A 17,335-nucleotide genomic window follows, 5' to 3' on the forward strand; every position below is an offset into this window, starting at 1 on the left:
CTCTTCAGAAAGTTAAAAATATCTTTCATATTGAAGGTTTTACTTGGCATACTATTTTCATTTCACTAAGCTACATTTTTAAACAGATAACATAGGGGAAACAACTCCAAAATGAAACAAGACATTTTGATTCTCCTTTAACAAAAAGACATAGTTCTCCTGAACCTTTTTTTTTTTCGTTAAAAGCTAAAATAGAAAAAAATCACACTAGGTCAACCCAGCACAGCTTTTCCCCACCTTTTCTGTTTTTCCACTTCAGTCACTAGGCAGAAGAAAAATATTTTTCACTAGGCCCTAGTTAGCTCAGGAATCTCTCTGTAGCCTTGACCAGCTGTCATCCCTGGTATGTCAGTCAAGAGATATGAGCCTGACCTGGCTTGCAAATAAGGTGCTCTTTCACCTCCACTTCCCTACACACTGATCATGCACTGAAGAAGTGATTCTGTTACTTTTCCACATGGATCTTTCTTCCCCAAATGATAGCATGATTTAACTTGAATAAATCAACAGAGAACCTCTCAAGTGTTAACCTGCATGTATGTACATAACTATATGCATTGCAACATTAATCTTCAGTGCCACAGCTGTCAGAAATGAGCAAGAAACACTAATGGTTTGTGAAACCTGAGGCAAATCCATGGATACTTGTATAGATTCAAGACCTTAGTTTTGGGGCACTTATTTAAAAAAATACTGGCCAATGCATGCATATGTTTATTTTCTTTAAAATGTGTATATTTTCCCTGATATTATTTTAATCTTAATTATTTGTACTGATTACAGAAAGCATAAAGATTTCACTGTATGACAGATAAGCAGAGGGCATTTCTGTAACGTTGTTAAAGGTAGGCATTTTCACTGATAACCTCAAAACAGATGCTTAATGTGGCTGGACTGCAATGCACCAGACAGAACTGGACAAGTCTTCCTTCTTGCAGTGGCTGTTAGCCAAGGCTAGATGATGCTTTTTACCGAAAACAATAACAAAATGTAGGAATAAGCAGTGGGTTTCATGAGCTAGGAAAAAAGTCTGTGGATAGTGTTTGGGAAAGAAGAAAAACCTTCCCCAAAACAGCTTCTTTTCTGGAAATGAACCTTGTAGCAGAGATCTGCTAATGAGCCAAAATATCCTAATTTTCTATGATGATGCTTTTAAGAATATTCATACTTCAATGCACTATATTTGGTTTTGATCCAAATCTCTCTTCGATTCCTGACAGGAGGACTTTTAAGAAAGACGACCATTGCTACTTGCAGCGGTTCCAAGATAACAACGCAGAGCTCTGCTCTTTTAGTGCTCTCTGGCAGGACCAAGGTCTTGTGCAAATAGGTAGAAGGAAGATTTGTTAAACTAAGTTAACATATCACAGAAGTTAGGCTAATATCACATTTGAACTAATCTTGCTGGCAGCAAAGCAGGGATCTTCCTTACAATATGTACATTTGATTTTTATCAGTGTATCTTTGAATGTACCAGTTCAAGGCACTTCTACATCCTCCCACAGCCGAGTAAGAACGTAACATAGTAGTAACTACATTCTTAACACATTTTTTCTTCAGCCTTGTAAAAGGGTGAAAACATCCTACATAGCTCCTGCTAGAGCTGTCAGCAAAGAATCAGTCTGTCTGACACCGTGACCTGTCTGAGAGAAAATCTGTCCAGTATATCTTTCTATTACAGATCTTTTTACGCATGTTACACACCCTTTCTGCTGTATTTCCCAAAGTGATGGAAATGTCTTCTGACTAGAAACCCACTTGCACTGCCAACTTCTGAACATTTCTTCTGTGGCAGGGAATACTGTCTGATAAGAGATAAAGCGTTTTGCAATAAGCACTGCATAAAAGTAACAGCCTGGAATCAGCACTACTGATCTCTGTAGACGAAAGCTGCTCAATAAATGGTTTCAAAGTGAAGGAAAAGTTTACTTTCGGGTTCTGAGATGTTCATTCTAACCATAAACTATGTTCCTGCAATGGATGTACAAAGTATCCCAAGAACACACAGCATGGTGTTATCAAAGCCCTAATTAGCACCTTAAATTAGCAGGTACATAATACTACAGCTTTTTGTTATCAAATCTATGCTTAGCATTCTAGTTTCCCTCCCCCAACAAGTGCCCTTTCAGATCACAGCTGCATCGTCCTGCCTGCACATGGCATGAACTCAATGGAAATGTCACTGAGATGACAACGACAACAGTACACATGCCAGGACAGTTTCAGACAATTCCAGATCCACCTTCCCATTCCAGTTAAAGGAAAAGGAAATCTGGGAAGGCGGAACAAACAGGCCTACTATGTTTCAGTGGCCTGAATTAACAAAATTAGGACTACGTGAAAAGGAGATCATGTGATGTGCACAGAAAGCAAAAGAGCTTTCGATATCTCCCCTGCAGGCTGCATCCTTTGTTTCACTGACTGCAAAAGAAACCTCTTACACATTTCTGGAAGCGGCAACACAGCTCACAACCAGCACTGTGCTATCACCACTGGGTGCTGCTGAAACTAAGGAAGTAGGAAGTAAAATAATGCAAACTCAACCTGTGATTATCTCTAAGCAGAACCTCTAGTTTATAAATGAACAGAGCTATCTGCGGGCATAGAAATATCCACAGTGACTTCCCCTGAGTCCACACAGATTGAAAACCACCGGGGATGAGTTTACACAATCCTGTAGCTAGTGGACTTACCACTGAGGTCAGCAGTAATTCAGGGACCTCTGCAGTTCACAGTGTAATGGATCTTTCATCTCCTTCATGTCCTCATGGCCTGTCCTTACAGACCAGTTTACTTAAGTTTCATATTATCAATGGTTTTGTTTCATTTCAGCTATCCTTTCCTCCCTATTTCCCTAAATAACCCAAAGCTAACCACTTACAGACCCTTTTGAACATGCAAACTGAGTGCAAGGGGAAACATTCAATGATTTGTGCACTCAGAGAAAACAAGAAAATTTCTCAGACRAATGAACTGGGATAAACCCCATTTAAAAAGGCTGGTCCAGCAAAAACATGAGAATCCTTTGTACTGGGTATTCAGACAAACGATGCCTGCTGACAACATTATCCCACATAAAATATAATAGAAGCAATACTATCAGCCAGATATATTAAGAAATACATTTAAACACAGCAGTTTTCAACTTGAGGTTCACAGCCTACTGACAGAAAATCTGTGAGAGGTAAATAAAAGACAAGCACATTACAGCAGCCTTCAATTCACTTTATAAGGACTTGCTCTTCCATTGGAAAACATTTAGGAGGAATCAAACGAGTATGAAAATCAGAGCTGTAGCATGAAAACATATATATCCCCAGACACTTTCTAATGTTTATAAAGTCTTCTCTTCTTGTGCTTGTGCTAGACTTGTGGGAAAAGCATATTAACTAGTCTTTGCATGCGCTTAAAAAACCTGCCCTGATTAGAAAAGGCTTTTAAATATTGCTTGAAGACACTACTGTCTCTCTGCAAATGACCTTGAAGATATTTGAGTTATTCCAGACTTATTTTTGGGTGAGAAGTGTCAGGAAAGATAAATTTAAGGGATTTCCAGGAACTGGTGAACTTGAGAGCTGGAGCGGAAATGGGTGTTCCAGGTATCTGGGGATAAACAAAATTTGGAGACAGAAAAAAGGAACTAGGGTAATGCAGACAGGGAATTGCATAGGATGCCTTGCTTAAAAAAATACAGATGTACATTTTTCCTTACAAACCAGAAATAGGGTCCTCAGTTCTTGGTGCTATCCAATTTGTCTCTGAGGTGCACTGGCAAAGTGGATGTCTTTATTTCTCAAAAACTGGATTCATATAGAAGAGGACAATCTAGTATTGTCTAGAGCTGCTGTTGTCGCTGAAAAATTTTTGCTTGGATACAAACATTTCTTTTTTTGCCATAAGATTTTGGGAAATGAAAGTTTGTCCAGAAAAAGTGAAACAGAAGACGTCAGTAATGTCCGATAGTCTAGACAAATCAAAAGCAAAATCAGAACAATCTGGCTCATCTGTGGCAGGAGTTGGGAAGCAAGCAGTGACTGAGGCAGGATGCCACAGGAAAAGTAAAGATCTTCTCCAGAAGAAGAATATTGCCTTGGAAAATCAGATTTTAATCCATGCATCTGTCATGAAATTAAAAGTCACATAAACTAGACTAGAACTGAGCCAAAATCACCATTCCCACACGACGGGATTGAAACAAACATAAGGCAATATCCGCAAATCATTTTTCCCCTGCTCCTTGAACAGAGTAACTTCTGAAGTAGTTCTAAATTATCATCTCATCCCCCTGTAGTGCCATCTGGCTGCTGGTAGTTACAGCTGAGGTACCAAATATCAACATTTACCCCAAACTGATGGCAAGAGGTGCCTGGCTAAAGTGGCTAAAGGTAGGTGGGACAAAATTCCACATGACATAGCCCTAACAAGGAAACTTATCTGAAATGCTTGTTGACAACATGAGGCTCAAAAGCCAAAGGTCAGTCAGCACTGTCACAAGGCCTAATTCATTTCCTTAGCTCTTGGGACTTAGTGCTGCTTAGATGGAGTTGATGAGATTACACCAGCTCAGCTTCTCACCCCCTGTATGATGATGTCTTTACATTTTGCAATGTGACTGCCATTGCTGCAAAACATAGAAGGAAATCAAGTATGCGAAAGAAAATCTTACAGCATTGGCATAGTTTTATTTGCTGGGCATAATACATTTTGCAAGAAGACCTTAATAATTTATCAGGGAACAGCATACAAGACTCTCTTCTCTGTGAAAGTGATGAATCAGTATCTAAAGGGATTCCCTTTCTTTAAAACAAGTTAGAGAATGAAGACACTTACTGTAAACTGTATTTGGCAGCCTCCCATGATATAATCTAAGAAAGAATGCATCTTGTGGATCTGCAGACAAGAAACAAGATATTCAAATTAATTGTGTATTGCTAGAATACCAAAACTTGGAAACAGTCTGAACAAAGTAAATTGGAAGGAGGAGGATGGCTCAACAGAAAAAAAAGGGAGAGGAAGAAAAGGTTAAATGTAATTTGGGAAAGGAACAAAAATGTAAAGAGAGAAAGTACCAGAATTATTCGAAACTACAGAAAGGTAAATTCACATCAAAAATAGAACCAAGCACTGCTTCTTATCATGGGACGTCAATGGGAATTTTACTATTGGTTTAGGAGGAAAAAGAGCATTTTTCTATATTCAGAGACAGGAATGTCAAAAGAATTGGAAGGGAAACACACAGAAGGCCACAGAGTAAGCCTGTAGGCTTACCAGCTCCGTACTGCCTATTCCATTGCACAGCAGTAGGGAGAGGACAACAGAAATGAAAGAGGAGGAGAATTTGAGGAGTGTTCACTTAGTTTTGAGATTCAACCCTTTGTCTGTTTTTTTTTGTTTTTAAGTGGATCACTTTCTATTGTTCTTCTACCCACAGTTCTGGTTTGGTGTCTCCATTTCAAACCATCGTTAAAAAATATCACTGAGATCTTAGAAAAGAAAAAAACAAAGAGCAAAACACACATACCTTGCACTGGTTAAGGATGACAATGCCTGAGTTCTTGTAATTCTTCTTCTTTGCTTTGTACTTGGGGTTTATGCACTCCCACTGTACCTGTGAAAAAAGCAGTAACTGCATGAAGGGAAATTTATGTAAAAATTGAATAATTAATAAAGATGGCACTGTCTGATTTCCAAGGTTGACTAAATCCTATCAAATAGTGCACGCAAAAGAAAAAATGAAAACCATGAACTATTCTGAGAATGATCTTAACAGAAAAAGGCCCAGGGCAAACATCTGTCTTCCAAAATGCATAGAGGGACATAGCAGTGAGAGAGACACCCAGCTACCTAGGTTCCTGTGTTACCGTCTTCCAGTCTTGTAGATGTGTTACATAAGTAACACTGAGGATCTTTTGAGATCTTTTAAGAAAAAAAAAAAAAAAGAGGGAACTTAATACCAGTGAAAATATGTGAGGGAGCATCTTGATGCATTATATTAACTACAAAACTCCCTACACAGTAACTCTGGTGTTTTGTATTAAACTGGCATGATTAGAGAAATTCTGATCAGAGATTAAAATGATTCCTTAACCCATATTGTTGTCTTTAGATCCTTGAGAGAGAGAGTTTGTTCTTTGATTATGATAGTAAAAATAAAAAGTTAAGAAAAGCACTGAAATGTGCACAGAAGGTTAATCAATTACTGATAAATTAAGAGTTCAAACTTTGACAATTATCCCTAAAAATAGAAATGAAAAACCTTTTTTGAAAATGTTCAAATTAGTTTTATTTACAAGTATGCAATTTTACACCAAATAGTCCTGCCTTGACACTGAAATATATTGTTTTGTTCGCATGAAAACATTTCCCAGAGTCTTACTGATTTTCACTTCTAATTTTCGGGCCTTCTCTGGTTTCAGGCAGATTGATAAGGCCAAGGTTTTAGAATCCAAACTCTAATGACTACAATATATTCATGCCTCTTACTGCAGGGGCAAAATACACATTTGCATGTGTGTGCAAGTATCTCTCAGCACTTGTAAATCCAAATTTGTATGTGTGACGTGTTACTACATAATATTAAGAACATTACTATTTTCTTTCAAGGAGGTGTTTTCAAGTGCTGGGGAGAAGAAAATATGTGAGCTCTAATGTGATGGTGGGCAACATAAAGAATCCATCTCCAGAAGTAACCAGGATGGCCCATTTGGTAAAAAACCCTATTTTAACATTTGAAATGAAACACGCGTTTAAACATTGCAATAGTTTATTTATAGTGAGGATCCTCACATACCATTTGTCTGAGCAAAGTGCTTGAGCATGCAAAGCATTTTTACCTTACAACAGCCCCACTGATTTCACCAAGCTTCAAACCATTGCCTAACCGCAATTATTTGAATGTCTCTGAAATATTTCAGACTTAGAGCTTTTTTCCAAATGTCAAAAGGGGAAGGCAAAACATATGGCTTTGGAGCAATATGAAACCTTTTCTGCACAGGGAATGAGAAGTATTTTCATTGCTGTGGTTCTGGACACAGGTGACAGAGCCAAGAATAAGAAAAGAAAAAAAATATTGAAACTGTAGGAAGCACATCTGCTTGCTCTCCCAGTTAGCCTACAGCTCAATTATTTGTCTTGTGAAATGAGTTTTCCAGCTGAGAAGACAGGCAGACACAGGCCCACATGTTCAGGGGAAATCCTCCAAAAACATTTTTCTCTACTCAAGAGAATCAGTCGGGCTTAAGAAATAAAAGCCCTTCTTTCCAACTAGAGAGAGCTCTATGTGACAGAATACAAGGGTGCAATAAGCTCATATTTGGGAAAGCAATCTGACAGCGAAGCAAAAGCACTGCCCACTCGCATCTTGATATACTGCTGTCTGGCAAGACAGTTTAGTGTGCAGTTATCTTCCAAACTTATTGGAAGCATTCATATAAAGAAATTGTGCAGTCTCTACACATTATAAAGAAGTTGTAATGTAATGAATAGAGAGAAAGAAGTAGGAGTTGAAAGTAGGAGAGAAAACAGTGTGTTCCTCCTTTGACACTGAACTACAGTGGAGAAACCTCACTGCTTTCCCCTGAATGTGCAAGGTGCACTTTCTTAATTTTATCTTCCTCCAACATGAACACTTTTCAGTGTGCATGTTTAAACAAGAAGGCCTGACCTGTATAAATCCTTACACTGTGCACATAATCCCTTTCCTCTGGGAAAAGGATTATGTAAGCCTGACCTACATTTATGTTCATGTAACTGGCTTTTAGAAAAAATTTACATTTTCTGAGGACCAAGGCAGTATAAAAAACTATTTTGGGGAGAAAGCTGTGTGCCTGTGGCCAGCTCTCTCAGCTTTTCTGTACTAACTGTAAAATGTAACTGGGAATGTTGATCTGCATTTTGAGATTTATGGATAACAATTCTCAGCAACTATCTAAAGCTTATTAAAATATTCCACATGCAGGTCACTAACATGTCATTAACTGATGTAAATAAGAAAGCAAAGGAAAAAACAGATTAGGGAATCCCTAGAGAGTGGAAAAAATGAACAATTTTGCACCTATTAAATCTATTAGTGTGATAGGATAGGGAAGGGAAAGGTACAGGGGAAGAGGAAAGGAAAACTCCTTTCCCAGTTCATGTGTAGACTTAAAAAAATTTTAGACTGCTTTACATGAAATTCACAGTTGTCTTTAATTACCTGCCAAGATCTGGTTCCAGACCTCTGCAATTCCCAAAACAAGAGCTGAAGATGTGACAATCATCATTTAAAGGAAATCCTCTAAACAGGCATATTTCTGACATATCTCCAGCTCTTCTAAAGGGAATTGAATTTCAGAATACGGTCTAAACAGGTAAATAATAAAGAGCAAAAATTTCAAATATTTTTGCTTGCTCTGTGAGGACCAGCTCAGTTTTCAGTCTGCTCCTACATTCCAGTATTGATTTGGTATCTGACAACATTTTTTATTGATGCATTTTTGTCTTTTAAATTAACTTTTCAGTTGAGAGGAAACTAATGCAAGAGTCTGCAGTCTGACACTAATGGTAAACATTGTGAAGTTTAAATTCATCATTCTAATAGTCACTTAACATTTCTTCCATATGTCTGGCAGCTCTGAGCTATGCAAGCTCTTTCCCTGTCAAACAACCCAGTGAATCTGAAACAGAAAGCAACCTGATTTTACTACCTCCTGTTAATTTAAYACAACTACTGTTACAAATGTTGGCAATGAAACCCCAAACTCTACTGCTTTGGTGTTTCTTCATACTGCAAAATCTAAACAAGCATGTGAAGAATTTCTGAGTGTAAAACAAACTCACTCCAGTTATTCTTCAATGCAAGTCAGCAAACTAATGCTGACACTTGGAAGGTCCTAATCTGCTCTTCACTGCAATGAGGAGACACAGGTCCCTCCATGAAAGATGTTCATCTCTGCAGTGAAGGATGCTGTTTCCCCAAACAGTCTTACCCCTTCTCTCACCAAACCTTCCCAAGAGAAGAGCAAACGACGTGATCATCCATGCCACACACTGGCGGTGACTAAATGTTGGCAGACACTGTAAGAACCGAAATTTGAACAGCATGTTGCTACCAGTTGCACAAGCCATTGTGAAAAAGAAATAATGACATCAGGATGGTTTCATGTACCCTGAGGCAAGAGGAATCATGATACAGAGCAGTTGCTTTCACTTGGTCACTGTGTTTGCACATCAGGAAATCAAATAGGCCTGTGAGGAAAGGGCTAGAGAGCTACATCAAATGGAGCTTTGGTTCTCATCAGCATGTTCTCTTGCCTCCCCTGTAATTCTTCCTCTTCTCCTTTTTTTTATCCCTTATTCTTTCATGTACAGCTGCTGAAACAAACTGCATCATTTGTACATGACAAAGGAGGCATCACGGTCTAATGGACAGGGTGAAAAACCAAATCGATAGGAGGCAGCATTACATCCTGCATTATCTCTTCCTGATGCCTCAAGAAAAGCAAGTCACTTACAAGCAAACTGCATCTCTTGCTGCCTGAAAGGCTAGTTTATCCCTGCCAACCCTTTGTTCAGGAGGACAGGATAGCTTTTTTTCTCCTGTCCCAGGGGGACGTTCACCATGGGAGAAGAGCTGTTTATAATCACCACCAGAGGTTTTCTCTGGAAACTTGCAGCTGGGGGGTGAAGGGAAAATCAAAGTCTTTTTTTGTTTTCTCAGCCAAGGACCCCAGCCTCATCTGCACTCCTGAGGTTGCAATATTGGTTTCCACAGAAGGCAGGTGCCTCACATTGCTGCAGCTTCCTCTGAGGACTTTGTTGCCCTCTCTGGGACCAGCAGCAGCTGCTTATGTTGTAGTCTGGGATGAAGTTGCCTCTCTGCTGATTAGTTAACTAGACATGAAACTGTCCGTTGATGTCATTCAACTCCCTGGTCCATTACCAAAGTTAATACTGGCTTAAAGGTCTCACCTAGGCTCTGTTATTTGAAGAGCTACATCCTGCAAAGGTCCTGATGTTAAGATCGTAGTCAGATATCTGTTCTAGGGTCTTGATAGACGAAGGGACTCATCTCAGTTCCCCTCAGGATCCCATCCCATCTTGTGCATCTCAGCACCACCCCTCTGCCCTGCCCCACAAGAAACCTGGAAATGTATTTTCTGATGAAATTGTCTAACAAGTAAAGTACAAACAGGAAAATTCTGAGCCAGAGCTAATAATATTCAGAGCTTGTGGGAATACTAATAAGGATGGAAGGTACAGTAGGGTTTCTTTCTCCCCTTTCCCTTTTCTGTGTGCATGCACATACACATATCCACTTTTTTGTAATATAGGGACAGATTTTTCCATTATGTAACTCCTGTACTGCATGAGGATCCAGGTGGTTTATGTTTCTGTGATTTTTTTCCTCAAACCCCTATGGCTTTATTGCCTTTACTTAAAAAAGAATGCAACTTTTTTGTCATTAGTAGAGAATTTTTCCTTTAAATAYGAACAGCTTTAACAGTCTTTACATTTTTATCAAGTTCTTCTAGTCTATTTTAACATGATGCAATTGATTAATATAAGTACACTTTACAAAAAACACGTCTGGTGTTTTTTGTCTGGTCTAAAGCACAAATTCCCAAGAAACCTTACAGTGGAGCTAGCCAGCAAGCCAACTGTAAGCTCATCTAATCAGAAGCTGATACTCAAGCCTTGGGATAATTCGCATCTATCCCAGGGCATGGAACCACAACAGCCTTAGAAGCACCATCACCTCCTATAAATAAGTAGATAGCATATGTCCATTCTGACCATCCCAATGATTCTGTATCATTTGATAGCTTGGCCATAAGACACTTCTATCTCGCCTGGGGGAGGGGCTGAAGAACAAGTCAAAATACTCTAAGTGCTTTCTGAAGGATGAGCTATGAACAGTTAAATGGCAACTGCAYTTCAAGATCCTTTTTAACACCTTGATACAGAGATGAGGCGAGCTGATGAAATGTTGTGAAGTGCTAGCAGTACACCCAGGACACACAGTTCTTCTTAGTCACCAGCACAAACCACTATATTATTCCCATCCTTATTTCTCAATGTTTTGATGACAACTTGTGAAGCTCATACAGTGCAATACAGAGGTTGCTGATGGGCAGAGAGGGAAAGCCATGCCATTGGTCTGGCCTCCTTTAACTCTGCACACATTTGCAACTGGTACTTAAAGAGAGTTCCCAGATCCCTGCCAATGGTAAATGTTCTCTCCTATTCTCTCCAGCTGCCTAAGAGACCAAAAGACCCTGGTTGACAATCACTAGGAGGTTTTGATGATCCTTTGACAGGACTATAGCAATCTACTCTAGCTGGTCATAAAGTCTATCGCACAAAGGAAAATATAAGCACAATAAAAGGCTTTACTGTGTCTCCTTAGCAACACAAACAGGGGTGCCAGACCTGTGTTGTCCTCTTTACACTGGCTCCCCACAGCATTTGAGATCAAGCTCCAGATTTTGGTTCGCATCTTCAAGCCACTCATTGTTTTGATGATATGTGAAAGAATGCTCACCACCACAGGCTAAAAGATGCAGTTGGCAGTTTTATTCCTCTGACTGAAAGGAGCGGAAAACAGAACTTTTTCTGGTCTGAGGCTATGAAAAAATCTCTCCTAAGAATGAAGGACTATGTCTAAGCCACCCATCTCCTCACCCACATATAAATCCATTTCTCTGATGTGGCCTTTGTTATTAGAAATACCTAGCAATGCATACCCTTAAACACAAACTACCCTCCCCCTCCTCTGCCATTCCCTCCAAGTTTACTAAACCCCTTCTATTCAAAGCAAGCACATGCTTTTTCTCTGGAGAGAAGAAAAACCTAAAGAAAAAAGGACAAATGCTAGTAACATTACTTAATGTTGCACAAAGGATGTTGAGACAGACTTACATGCACAAAGATGTATTTATGGGCTCTGCAGTTAATGGCATATATTGCCTTTAACATAACTGTTACTTTGGGGAAAAAGACAAAAAGGAGAAAGAGAGAGACAGTGAGAGTGACAGAGAGACAAAGAAAGAAAGAAAGAGAAAAAAGGAATGAGAAAGGGAAATTGTTCTCCGGTGGCCAGCCAGGAAGAGAAGTGACATGGTCTCTCACACAAGCATCCTCTCCTGTGCAGCAGGTGATCCCCCATAATGCTTTTTCCATAGTAACTATATAATTTTCATCAGGATCTGCTCAAACTCCCTACTGCTTGTTCCTGCTTATTATGCTATTAGCACCAACAAAAGCAGACTTCATCGGGTGCAAGTACTGACTGGTTGTACAGCTTTGTGCATGCATATTTTTGGGCAATACTTATCAGCTTTTAAACGACTGTTACCTACTATGTTATTCACTATATCTTGTTGTCCTCTAGAACAGACTAAAAGCTACAAAACAAGGATTAGAAAAGGGGAGGGATGAAAAGGGGTGACTCTCACACTAGAGGCCATCGCTTTCCACGAGAACCTGCTATAACAACAGTAGTGGGTCGTGCAGCTGCAAGCCCATAGAATAACTGCACAAGAACAACAGCATGAGAGGAACAAGGGAGAAATCCTGCCACGACAGCTTCGCTTCGGAGTACAGAGGTGAAAGGTTGTGCATTTGCAAGCGAAAAGCAGATTGCAGTGTTACAAGCGAAAGACAGCCTGCAGAATTGCAAATGGCAGGCCCTTGGCAATGCAAAGGGTCAGGCACTTAAGGCACTGGGCAACACTGAAACACTTCTAGACAGTACTGCAGTGTGAACCTATACAGACTAGAACAAGAATTGACAAATGACTGTACTAACTTCCTATGCCTGTGACAGAATAATCATCTTTTTCTCTAGCTGGAGATGTAAAGAGCACACTGTTTCTCCATCAGAATAAAAAATATACAGTTTGCCCTTCTCAGCCATTCCTGGTACTCTGGACTCCATGTCTCTTACCTTGGCCAAAAAGCTTTCTGATTGGGAAGTGTTGTGATGCTCTTCTAAAGAAGTTTCCATTGGGAAAACACACCCTTTACTATTCTCGCACAGTCCCTTTCCCAGCCACAGACATTTGTGTAAAAGATTGGGGCACTGCCACAGCACTGGCCTTGTTAATGCTATTCACTCTGGAATCTGTTTATCTTCTGAGATGGCTTTTTATTCCATTCAAATTCAGTCTGGATTAAGTTTTGATAGGTACCAATTCAAGTAAGTGCTGTAAAAAGTGCAAAAAACCCAGCCCAGAATGTTGCAAGTGGGTCCTGATCCTCTGACTTAACTTGACCCTGAGAGAACAAAACAGGTTTTTACTTTACAATCAGGTTCTGTTCAGAAATTATTTATAATGGGTTAATATATGACTAATATATATCAACAGATTTTTATACACATGAGCAGCATATGTAAACTCTAGTTTCCACATCAGTGGAAGATATGTAGAAGAATCATAGAAACCTTGCTCACCTAGGGAATAGTCAGACTGCTTAGCATCTATTAAACACCTTTTGACTCTTTGTTAGTTTTCCATTAACCCATTATAAATAGAACCTTAATGTAAAGTCCAAACAAAGTTTATTAGGCATCTGTGTTTCATTTTCAGATTGCCATGAAGCAGTGACTACAAATTATCAGCAGATTAGAAAGTCAACATTTTTAACTCCCCCTCAGAGAATTTATCAAAACTAACGCCTTCGGGATTAAATAATAATAGCAAATGACAGTTTCTAGAATTAGATATGCCAAATCATTTATCATATGCAATAATTACCATCAACTTCAATTTGCAAAGATCAGACTGACATAAAGAAGTGAAATTATTAATGAGCTAACAATTCCATTTTCCCTTAGGACTGTAATTCATGAGACATTTAAGAAACTGATTGGTTTCATTATGATGGGTTCAAGGTAGAGCTGGCAGCAAAGAAGACAGCATATCAGACATGGAGAGACGTGGAGAATGACCCTCACCCAAGGATTCTGGCCAATAGGGGAATGAGTTCAGTACCTGTCCTGGCAGTACAGCGCAGTGCTTCACAGAAACCATGTGTTTACACTCAAAGAAAATAAATATTAGCAAAAAGAAATGTCTGTGGAATGTGAACCAGCAAAAGAGACTAATTATTATATGGAAGTGCAGGAAGAGCTGCGATTTGCATTTTCAGAGTATCTTGTCCAGGTAACAGTAAAACATACACGAGAGATCAACAGATCAAGTAAACTTCCAAGAAACAATTAAGCAATGTCACTAGCAGTATTACATAATTGTCTGATGAAAATTACTCTGCAGAGCATTTATGTTGAGATTCTCTCAGTGGTTTTCACCTACCTGTCTCCCTTCCATAGCTCCTCGCATTTCCTTGAACGTCGAACTAAACTCTCCAATGAAGTCATGCTTGCCGTTGGAATCCCAGTCCCAAACTATGCACTGGGGAAGGAAAGCAGAAAAGAACAGAGGAAAACATTTTTCTTCAGATAACAAACACATTTTATTGAAAAATACTACCAGAGAAATTATGATACACATTTGGTGGAATGTTTTATCTAGAAGGAAAACACAAGAGATATTAAAAACATATTCTTGTCAAGATCAAAATGAAATGACAAGTGGAATCTCAACACAGCTTGCTCTAGCAGCTGTGTGTAATGGTGTTGGCTGATGAAAGCAAGTTCATGTATTTAAAAAGAAATAATTCATTGATGGCATCTTTTACGCAGGTGCAAAAAAAAAAGACTGTCTATATTTGCATGTTCATGCTCAAATGCTGTCCTGAATGAGAGTAAATTACTTCTCTCAAGCTCTTTATAAATATCACTTAATTTTCAAGACATTAGTTGTAGTGGACAAACATTATTATTCTTATTTTTACAGTCAAAGATGGTGAGGAAGTAGTTACAGAGATCATTTTCTGAAATGGCTTTGAATTTGTACGCATCAGTGTTTGGTGCCCATACCTTGGCTGTTTTCCAGAGTTGCCTAACAGCTACTATTCAAACCAACTCCCAACTGGAAGTCATTCATAAAATCGTGCATAAACATGAATATCTCTATGAGTTTGAACCGTGAAAATTTTATTTACAGACATTGCTAAATAAAATTCAGCTAGTCAAGACTAAAGCACCTAGCAAAAACTACAAGATTTGCTAAATATTACTTTTAAAATTGGCCCAAAGACAACAAGGGGGCTTACAACCTTAAAGAACAGAATCCCAGATTCAGCCTCATGGTCTTGCTGGCTAAAGCTCACGTATATTGACAGAATCAGGAGACCTTTGCTGAAAACATCCTGCTAACAACCATCTCTGTTTCTTCTTTTTTCAAAGCAGAAATGCTTCAAAACCATCTCCATTGTCACCAGGAGTGTGCTGACATTTGACTATCAGATGGCTTTGAGGGAAACTTTCTCTCCCTTCTGAGGATCAGATTCTGCTAGGTCTGGGTCTGGGTGTGGGGTGAAGAACTGGGTCAGTGGGAGAGRTGGAAGAGCCGCCTGCTGAGAAAGGCAGGAGTGACACACAACCCAGGGCAATGGGGCAGCAGTTGTGGAGTACCAGACTTAACGACAGTGGGTTTTATCAGATCGCTTCATCCAAACCAGGCTCAGCGCCTCCAGCCCAGCCCTGATGGTCAGACGACACAGGAGAACGAGTGAGGTTTACTCCCCAGAGAATTCTCACACTCAAGTCATTTGAAGTTTGCTTGGTCCAAAGGGACACTTCGAATTTACACAGTAGGGGACTGGAAATCACTGGATCTTGACTGGACATTGAGTGTTAAATCTTTYTAGGAAAGAACTCTAGTGAAACAGACTTCCATGTCCCCTGGCTACGGCTTCTAACCAGCCTGTTAATGTGGCACTGTTTAGATTCTTTTACATAAATTCTACCAGAGGTGTTAAACATACGAATAATTCAGCCAAAGTCAGTATGTGAGCACTGTAACCAATCCCTTTTCACTGGACCACGAAACCAGTGGTTTGTGAATTCACTTTGCCGGTAGGGGAAAAGATTCAATAGCAAACTTGAGGTATGTGCAAAATAATCAAATTCTTTGAGTGGGAGCAAAAGGATAAAAAACTTTCAAGAGAAAGACTAACTGACAACAATTTAACCCACTACAAGTGGGGTCTTATACAAAGTCTCCCATAATAGATTCTCACCATCTAACATCCTCCTAAAACAGCAGTAAGTCAATAAATGGCCTCTTCTGCACAAAATGTTTGTCCATGTCAGGTGCACTGACTTCAAGCATAGCTTGGAAGTTATTTGATCTATACATCTAAGCCAGTTTCCTGAATTTATCATGCTACTGAGTGCCCAGGAACCTCAGCTGCCTTTGTAAAAGGAACAGAGGTGGTGATTTCACTAAATTCATGCACAGGACTACTCCAGGCAGTATACCACCACATACTTTAAGTTCCTTATTCATAATTCCTTTAGCTTTCTTTTGAACTTTCAACACTGTTCCACTTAGCCTCATGAAGGGGCTTGGTTTGATGCAGGGAGAATTTCTCTGATCCATACTGTAGATGTACAGCAGCGCTACAAAGGACATAGGGAAAGAGTATAAGCACATCTCATATTGCTCCAGGCAATAATCATTTGAAATAGTTCACTGGTCAGGCAAATCCCAGTTCTTGAGCACTTTCTCATTTTTCCATCTTATCGCCTGCAATTTTGCTTACTTTTTTCATGTAGAGATCCCAAAAGTAAGGAAGATCTTGAGATGAAAAAGAGAAAGTATTTTTCTCTAAGACACAGACATCCTTTTTAGCAGCTTTGACCCTGGGGGTGGAGGGAGTGTTTGTTTATAGATTAAGTTTTATACAACAGTAATCAAATAGGACTGGGTTTCTGCTTCTGATAGTGGTAATGTTGCCTGAAACATAATTAGACACAGTATTTTCATCACTAACAGCCCTGGTGAATTCTTTATGATGAAATTCTCATTAAAGAGTCCTATGCATTTGTTGTTAACTGATTTTTAGAAGAGCAGGTAACAAAAAGCTACAACAAAAATAGAATTTAATTTACAAAACAAAAACAAAAACCAAACCACTGAAACCATTTCTGTTTCATAAGTTGAAACTGCTTCATTTTCTCTTTATGTGAATTTTCTTATTAATGTTAGCCATTTTTTATTGAAATTACTTTCTAAATTTTTCATTGAAGAAAAAAATGGGTTTCAGAGATGAAACACTACTTAAAGAGATTTATCTGTAATGACTCTGCAAATAATTTAAGATCCTAAAAGTAACACTGACTRAAAAGATTTGTCAAAATGCCATAGCAAAATCGATGTAAATATGCAAAAAGTATAGTTTTAGTAATGCTTTTCAAAAAATGCTTTTGAAAAAAAGGCCATTTGTA

At 39.0% G+C, this 17,335-nt stretch overlaps 1 protein-coding gene across 1 annotated transcript in view; it reads right to left on the reverse strand.

Annotated features, from left to right (window-relative positions):
* Positions 1 to 17,335, reverse strand: part of CPNE4 (copine 4) — a 109,208-nt gene that overhangs the window by 34,422 nt on the left and 57,451 nt on the right. Inside the window, exons 6-8 of the mRNA XM_026090644.1 lie at positions 14,295 to 14,393; positions 5,522 to 5,608; positions 4,831 to 4,890 (exon numbers count right to left, since the gene is read on the reverse strand). Coding sequence (XP_025946429.1) covers positions 4,831 to 4,890; positions 5,522 to 5,608; positions 14,295 to 14,393 — 246 coding nt within the window. The remainder of the gene's footprint in view (positions 1 to 4,830; positions 4,891 to 5,521; positions 5,609 to 14,294; positions 14,394 to 17,335) is intronic.

Source organism: Apteryx rowi, unplaced genomic scaffold (assembly GCF_003343035.1).
Source record: "Apteryx rowi isolate R43461 unplaced genomic scaffold, aptRow1 scaffold_868, whole genome shotgun sequence".
In the NCBI taxonomy this organism is placed as follows: domain Eukaryota; kingdom Metazoa; phylum Chordata; class Aves; order Apterygiformes; family Apterygidae; genus Apteryx; species Apteryx rowi.